Source organism: Mandrillus leucophaeus, unplaced genomic scaffold (genome assembly GCF_000951045.1).
Source record: "Mandrillus leucophaeus isolate KB7577 unplaced genomic scaffold, Mleu.le_1.0 Scaffold801, whole genome shotgun sequence".
NCBI classification, from domain to species: Eukaryota; Metazoa; Chordata; class Mammalia; order Primates; family Cercopithecidae; genus Mandrillus; species Mandrillus leucophaeus.
The window spans coordinates 308,421-316,672 of NW_012108709.1; the positions used below are offsets into that span (position 1 = coordinate 308,421).

General features: G+C 46.5%; 1 protein-coding gene across 1 annotated transcript in view; it reads left to right on the forward strand.

Annotated features, from left to right (window-relative positions):
* The window catches only part of DOCK1 (dedicator of cytokinesis 1), a 545,861-nt gene that overhangs the window by 40,455 nt on the left and 497,154 nt on the right, over positions 1 to 8,252 (forward strand). The window contains exons 9-10 of the mRNA XM_011967590.1: positions 1,728 to 1,768; positions 5,706 to 5,761. Coding sequence (XP_011822980.1) covers positions 1,728 to 1,768; positions 5,706 to 5,761 — 97 coding nt within the window. The remainder of the gene's footprint in view (positions 1 to 1,727; positions 1,769 to 5,705; positions 5,762 to 8,252) is intronic.

Consider the following 8,252-nt stretch of genomic DNA (forward strand, 5'->3'; position numbering starts at 1 on the left):
GCCCCGCACACCACCTGGGGGCCGCCGGCTCGGGTGCTTTGGCTTTTTCTTTTTGAAAGAAATTACTTTAGTGTGGGTTTAAAAAAAAAAAAAAAAGGGTGGGGGGAAGGGAGAAAAAAAAGTGTTTTTTTTTCCCTTTGCTTATTTTCTTGGCCCGTTCGCATCTGCCTCGGATGGTGGGAGATTTTTCTTTTCAAGACCTTTTCATCGCCTTGCAGGGTCGATTTCCCCCCCTTGTCCCCCAAACTACAAAAGAGCACGACTCGCTTTGTAAACAAATCAGTGTTATTTGTTTTTTCCGGGGGAGGGGGGGCGGATTTGTTGAAAAGGAAAAGCAGTTAAGAAAAAAAAAATCACCCAGATGCTTTTCTTTTTATTATTTTTTTTCTATTCGCATGAACTATGTGAATTTTGATTGAGGTGGAAATAGTAACGGATTTTCTCTTTTTAGTGTAGCTGACGGCTCTTCAAACATTGTCTTTGAGTTTTTTTTTTTTTTTTTTTTTGAGATAGAGTCTTGCTGTCTCATCCAGGCTGGAGTGCAGTGGCATGATCTTGGTTCACTGCAAGTTCTGCCTCTTGGGTTTAAGCAATTCCCTGCCTCTTGGGTTTAAGCAATTCTCCTGCCTCAACCTCCTGAGTAGCTGGGATTTCAGGGGCCCAGCACCATGCTTGGCTAATTTTTACATTTTTTAGCAGAGACAGGCTTTCACCATGTTGGCCAGGCTGGTCTTGAACTCCTGACCTCAAGTGATCCACCTGCTTTGGCCTCCCAAAATGCTGGGATTATAGGCATGAGCCACCGTGCCTGGCCTCTTTGAGCTTTTGATGAGCTTTCCAAAAGCTAGATGGCCTGGAGTGACTTAAAAATGTTTAGGATTAAAAAATCATCCATCTGACCTCACAAATGGTGGGGTGCTTGGAGACTGGATACTAACAGTAGACCCCTAGGCCTTTGCAGGGAGAGTTCCTGTCCTCAGCCTGAGAGGCGTGCCAGGGGTGTGGCTGGGTCTGGTCCCTTGTTGAAGGGACTCTTCTGTGTGGCATCCATGGCATGCGGATGGTTCGCGTGTGTCTTTCTTTCTGCTCTCACTATTTTCTTTCATTCGCCACTTGGAAGGAGCAAGAAGTGGAGGCTGGGCCAAACCCCAAAGGGCAGGTGTGCCTTGTGCTTGGCCCTGGAGCTTCCTGTGGGTTGAGGGCTGTGTTGTTGCTACAGAAGTGCTTTGTGAGGTCGTGGCTGCTCCAGGAAAAAGCGCCCTGTCTTGAAGTGGGAGGAAGTTATCTCTCAATGGGTTTTCTGTTTCGGGGCAGCGAGATGCTGGTATGTGCCCTTGGAGAGATCTTGGTCTAAATCAGGCAGAGGGTGAGTGAAGAAAATGCATACATAAGGAGCCTGCTCAGGGCCAGTGGTTGAAAGGCCAAGTCCTGCTCTTGGAACTGTGCATCTGAACTTCAAACTGCTGCTTCCGAGCCACCTGAGACGATGGACGGGAAGGTGTGTGGAGGCCACGTGTGAAGGTTGCCAGCTGGGGTCCGGGTGTGCTGTTGAAATGTTCTCTGGGAAACCCCATAGTATATCTCCAAAGCCTTAGGCTCATTGAAAAATGCTGGTGACAGACGGACCTCACTGGTTCTGCCAAACTGAGTTCTACACATCATGAATGTATTGTGAGACCCCTAAGACGTCTCTTTGTACTAACTGTTTCAACTTTGTGTTTCTTTAGGGTGGTACCGAGGTTATACCTTAAGAAAAAAGTCTAAGAAGGTAAGTCCTTCTTCTTAAACACAGTGCATGTCTCTTCATAAATCAAACCTTGAGAGGAAATCAACTCCATCTCATTTGTGTCTGAGAGTTTTACTTCTGTATCTCTTTCTCTGAATTAAAAAAAATATATGGGTAGGAATGTGAACGACCTTGGATTGTTTTCTTCTGAACTATACGTGTATATAGAAATTGTAGCTTCATCTTCGTGAATGAATTGCTGGGTTGTGATATAGCGTTGGCCTGTTGTCGTCTGTTCCTGAATTTTGCGTCCTTTTTAGGCCTCGGTGTGTCAGAGAATGATCTGAGTAAAGCGACTTCAGGAGAAAAATTATTTCTCAAAGTTGTCAATCTTACGTTGTCCTTAATAATAGATTAGCAAATTTACAAAGCTCATGCGTACTGTTTCCCTCTTGCATTTAACTGTTTTTACATGGCCTAAGTCGAGCTGTGAAAAAAGGAGTTCTGCTCTCCTAGAGCAGTTTGCATGAGTGGTTGTTTGAATTGCTGAAACCAAGACGTGTAATTATACCTCGGATCATTGTGGTGGGCACTCCCGTACACAATTCTGTTGTGGCTTTAACATTCTTAGCTTCTCAGAACCTAATTATGGCTCTTCTGTTTCATTCTGTGATGTTAAGATTTTGAAGTAACCTCTATTCTAAGCTGTGGTTGGGCCATCCACGTTAACTGATATATTTTCATATCTAATTATGCTTGATAGATGGTTCATTTTACTTTTGTGTCCTAAATTTGCCTCTCATCATCTCCTTATTGGGCTGGACTCTGGACTGTGGTCCTGAGCCTGTAATAAGTCCTCCAAAGTCTAGCGACCCGAGTGCCAGGGCCTTCCCACTCTGCCCTCCCCAGAGCCCCTAACCCAGGCTTTGCTGAGCAGGTCAGAGTGGGTCTTCCTCTCGCTGCACCAGCACTTGGGGAGGGTCCAGGGTGGTCCCTATGGCAGCCATCCTCTGGCACCGTCATGTCTAATGTGAGAGACACTGTTAGGAAATCAGTGAGCCAGATCTGCAAATTGGGACCAGGACCTCTCACCTCGGCCTTGCCAGCCTCAGACTGGGCTTCAGGTCTCTACACATCCAGTGACCTACAGCCATGAAGTTGGGATGAGATAGATTCGACCCAGGGGATGGTGGAGTAGATTTCTCCAAGGAAAGTTCTATTTGCCCATTGATTTTCCCTTCCACAGTCAAGAGTGAATTCCAGCCAGGCCCAGTGGTATGCACCTGTAGACCCAGCTACTTGAGAGACTGAAGTGGGAGGATTGCTTGAGCTCAGGAGTTTGAGACCAGCCTCGGTTGGTCATGATAAGTGAGATCTGTCCCTAAAAAAAAAACAGTGTATTCCTGCAGATGAAACTCTGAATTTGGGAAAGCTGCAGTTGAAACCTTTAGTAATAAGAGATTAAGATCATGGAGTAATATGCCCCTCCCCCATCCCATTCCTACATAGGACACAGCTGCCGCATCCTGGGCTGGATGTGCCCCAGGCAAGCTGTTCCTTTTTCTTTGAATCTTGTTTTGTATTTGTTATCACCTTCCCCAGTTTGAGATCTCCTCCATTCCCACGATGTCTCCCCAAACCACAGTACTTTTGCACTACACCTGGGTGCCTAGACGTCATAACTCATTCATAACTCATCGACACAGTAGAGCTGGGTAGGGCGTAGCTATTTTTCCATCTAAGATCTCCACTGGTAGATGAAGAAATTCAAGCTTTACAGAGATTGTAAATTTGTAAGGGGCCTCCCAGGCAGTAGCAGAGAAGGGATGTGGGCCCCAGGAATCCTCACACCACGTGTCTGTAAACGACTTTCCTGTAGTTAAAAGTGTGCAGTTGATCGGGGTGGTGCTGAGCAGGCCCAGCGGAAGTTGCGCATTTCAAACCCGCACGTGTGTTCAGCCTCACGCAGTCATTATCCTTCCTGTGGCGTCATGATTCTCCAGTGGGTTTGCTGAGATTGAGGGCTGTCTCCGCCTGTGGACATGGACAGGACTGGCATTGGTTTTTCGTTTTTCTTCCCCATCTGGGTGGACACCTATTGCTGTCATGGTAAGACACCCAGGCGTGTACCTGGGATTTGGAGGTGTCCGGGATAACCAGGACCTGAACACAGCAACCCAGCGTTGGGTCCCTTCAGACTTCTGTTTTTTTTTTTTAAGTTAATGTTTTATTTTTTTGGAGGCAGGGTCTCACTTTGTGGCTCAGACTGGAGTACAGTGGCATGATCATAGATCACTACCACCTCGACTTCCTGGGCTCAAGAGATTCTCCTCCCTCAGCCTCCCAAGTAGCTGGGACTACAGGTGCACACCACCATGCCTAGCTAATTTGTAAAAAAAAATTTTGGCAGAGACAGAGTCTCACCATCTTGCCCTGGCTGATGGTGAGCTCCTAGGCTCCTAGGCTCAAGTGATCCTCTCACTTCGGCCTCCCGAAGTGCTGATTGCAGGTGTGCACCTCTGAGCCTGGCCCGGCCTTGTTTGTTGCTGAGCCTTTGACTTTCTGCCTGATGCCTTCCCTCTCTGTGATAATTCTTCTTTCTATGGAGTTTGGCCACTTTCCTTGTTGGCAGAAGCAACATGAATCACTGGTGCCTGCTAGACCTGTTCAGCCCCCTGCCTGCCCCCTGCCCTTCCCAAGCTTGAGTAGTAGTTTGTTTTCTGCATCATTCAGGGCTGGATGCTGGGGAAACCCAGGCAGAAGCTTCCGTTCCCACAACAGATGCCTTGAAGCCACCGGGGTGCCAGTTAATCACTTTCTGCTGCATGCACTAAATTTCACGGAGGAAGCGGTAGCTGGGTTGCGTTGCACTGCCCAAGACCCCAGCCCCATTGCCTCTTTTCTTACCTTCCTTTGCTTGCCTCTGCTTTACTCTAGTAGGGGAGTTATTTTGCTTGCTCAGGAAGCAGGACCCTAAGTTTTTCTTTTTTCTTTTTTTTTCCTGAGGCAGAATGTTGCTCTGTCACCCAGGCTGGAATGCAGTGGCAGGATCTCTGCTCATTGCAACCTCCACTTCCTGAGTTCAAGCGATTCTCCTGCCTCAGCCTCCTGAGTAGCTGGGATTATAGGCCCCCACCACCACACCCAGCTAATTTTTGTATTTTTAGTAGAGATGGGGTTTCACCATGTTGACCAGGCTGGTCTTGAACTCCTGACCTCAAGTGATCCACCTGCCTCGGCCTCACAAAGTGTTGGGATTACATCCCGCCTGGCCTAGGACCCAAACTCTTGATAAAGCTCTTCCTGGCACTTCATAGAATGTGCCTGAGGCTGAATGTCCTGTTGAGAAACTTTCCCCCAGGCTTCATTCTCTCGGCTCACATGTGCATTGCACTTGAGAGAGGCAGGCCACCTGGCCACCTTATCAGCGGAAGCTAGGGTGTGCCCCCAGGTGTTGTGCAGATCGGGTGAAATTCGGCCTGCCTTTCTGTATTTTACCAGAGAGCCCCCCTGTTGGGGAGGTCTCTGAGAAAGTCCCCATGGGTCTGGGTACGTGGTCAGTGCACAAGGGACAATTGGTAGTGTAAACCAATTTTCATCATTTCAAAAGAGGAGACCATCACCAAAAATTGCTTTGGAGGCATCAGTTGGCCTTTGATCTGCCTGTGTTGAGGTCAAAAAGGTGTGACCTATGGAGCAGCCTGCGAATTGCCTGTATCTTTGTGGACTTTTTCGTTTGCATGTGTGTTGTCTGTTTGCTTCTAAGACATCGCAGACTCTGTACGATGAGCCGAGTGAGTTGCCGTCTTCTCCATTCTTTGTGTTTTCTTTGATGTGTTACATATGGGGCTTAGCATAAGACTTAAAAAATTAAGAGCGATCTGGCCACTGCTCATCCCACCTTTTTGGGTACTATTGTTTGATTTGCAATCAGCAATCCTATTGATAATAAAAGCTACTTTTTTTTTTTCCTCCAAAGGGTATATTTCCTGCTTCATATATTCATCTTAAAGAAGCGATAGTTGAAGGAAAAGGGTGAGTCTGGTCTTGATGTTTAAATGAAGAATTGCGATGACTATATTTGGCCTTGCTGCTCTTTCGTATGATGGCGTAATATCAGAGGGTCAAGACAGTGGGTGTGATTGACTCCAGGGGGACAGGAGTTTTGGGGAGAGAAAGGGGACTTGTGATTCAGAGTTATGTTTAACATGGCTTTGATCCTTTACAGAGTCTGAAGTCAGTACCGTGCTTGCACTTACTGTCCTTGAACCTGGGGTCACTGTTGGAAAGCATTTGCCCTGGTGCTCTGTGCTTCCTCTGTGACCTACTGACTTCATTTGACAGAGGCTCCAAAGCCCCCCAGCTCTGAGTCCCTTTTTTTTGGGCGGGGGGGAAGACATTGCAGGCTGTGATATAAATGGAGTTTAGGGTGAAGCAACAGTTGCTACATTGGGACATACATGAGTTTACATTTTGTCTAATTGTGATGTATGTGTCCTAGAGGTCATAAAACTGATGTATAAGATCATTAAAAGGACATTTCTAGAACAGGAACCCATTAGGCAGGAATGGCAAATGAATAAGCAGGTGTGAACTTGGAAGAAGGAACATTAAAATGTTTTCTTTTTTTGTCTCTGCTGCATCTTCACACTCAGTTAAATATGTAAATTATAAAATTACTAATCATATGATTACTGCATAATGACATCTCTTTGGCTGATTACAAAATTGCCTTTCCAAGCACTGTACTTTTAACATATGAAAGGGACCGTTCGGGTTCCATAGTTCCATGATGCATCATTAAAACGAAGAAAATAATTGAGAGGCACGAACGACGATGACCTACAATATGGTACTTTTTAGACAGATTAAGTGTTTTGTATGCAAAGTTTTAAAGGGAAGAAAAAGAAAGTTGAAACTTCTACTCTGTGGAAGTAACTGAATCAAGTGTGAATTTAGTGTACTTTGTATCTGCATTAGAATCCTTATACAGAGGAGACTGTGTATGATTATTTAAAAAGCACTTTGATATATACAAAAGAATATGTGTAAAATGTAATTGTGAAGCATGATAATAAAGTGGACAACAGCTTATTCTGAGTCTCAGTAAATAGAGTCACACCTAACCAGACAGGCAGACAGAGACACATTCGGTTCCTGTTTCTGAGCCTTCTGGTCCAAGGTGCCCCACTGTGGGCAAATGCATAGAGTTATGGTGAAATGAAGAGTTTAGAAACAGTTTCCCTGCTGTTGCTTTGGGTTCCCTGTGATTGTTCCCCACAGTCTTTACCTGGCTCTATCTGTCTCCCTTGCCGCGGCCACTCAAGTCTAGCTGCCCAACTGCTCTGAAGAACCCTGGCTTCAGGCTTGACAGGTGATCTCATCCCTCTTTTCTTCCAGGTCGTTGTAGACTTCCGCCTTCCCTTCTTCTCCTGGTCCTTTCCCCTTTCCAGTGCCAATGTGGACCACACTATCATCCCACCTCTGCCTGCCTTCTTGCTCTCCAAGTTTATTGTCCTGTCTCTCTTGTACAGTCTCTCTCTTTCAGGATCTGTCTCTTGCTGCTCTCTTGCATGATCGTTCTCATATGGTCTCTGTCTTGCAGGCTGCCTTGTCAGCCCCTCTTTCTTGCATGATCTCTCTCTGGAGTGACCTGTTTCTTGGAGGCTCTGTCTTTCTCTTGCAAGGCTCTCTCTCGTGATCTCTCTCACAGTATCTCACTTGCATTGACTGTCTTGAAGGTTCTCTTTTGCTTCGTCTCTCTTGTCTCTGGACGCTGACTTCATTCATTCTCAGACCTCCCAAATGATTACTCTATGCCTGTTACCACTGATTCTGTACCTGTTCCCCCATAACCAAAGCCATTCTCATTTTGTCCCCCATGCTTTTCCCGGTACTGTCATGGTTAGCAATGCCTCCTTATGTCCAGACCTCGCAGTGTCTTCTCATCCTCTGCCTCCGGAGCTCTACTGCAGCCTTGGACACTGTTGATCCCCGTTTCACTGAAAGCTCCTTTTAACTCCGACGCGCTCATCGTCTTCTTGTTATGCTGACCTACTGCTCAGGCATGTCACCATCTTCTCTGTCCCCTGTCTGCTACTCTGAGGGTGCTGTCCTAGCCTTCTCCTGTTTCTTTGTTGCCCCTCCTTGATTGGCATGGCCTCTGTTCTGTTCCCCTCTTCAGCTGATCTGTCTCTATGGGTGATGCTCACATCGGGACCTCCAGCCCCGACTTGTCTCTTGACCCCTCATTCAGTTAGGCAGCCAAGTAACTAATGAGAGTCATCCCCACTGTTGGGTGAGCATCTGCTATGTCCTATTCGTTCTCTTCTCCAAAAAAATTATTATTACTATTTTTATTTTGTATTGTATATTTTTATTTTTTGAGATGGAGTCTTGCTCTGTCACCCAGGTTGAAGTGCAGTGGCGAGATCTTGGCTCACTGCAACCTCCGCCTCCCAGGTTCAAGTGATTCTCCTGCCTTAACCTCCCCGGTAGCTGGGACTACAGGCATTCACCACCACGC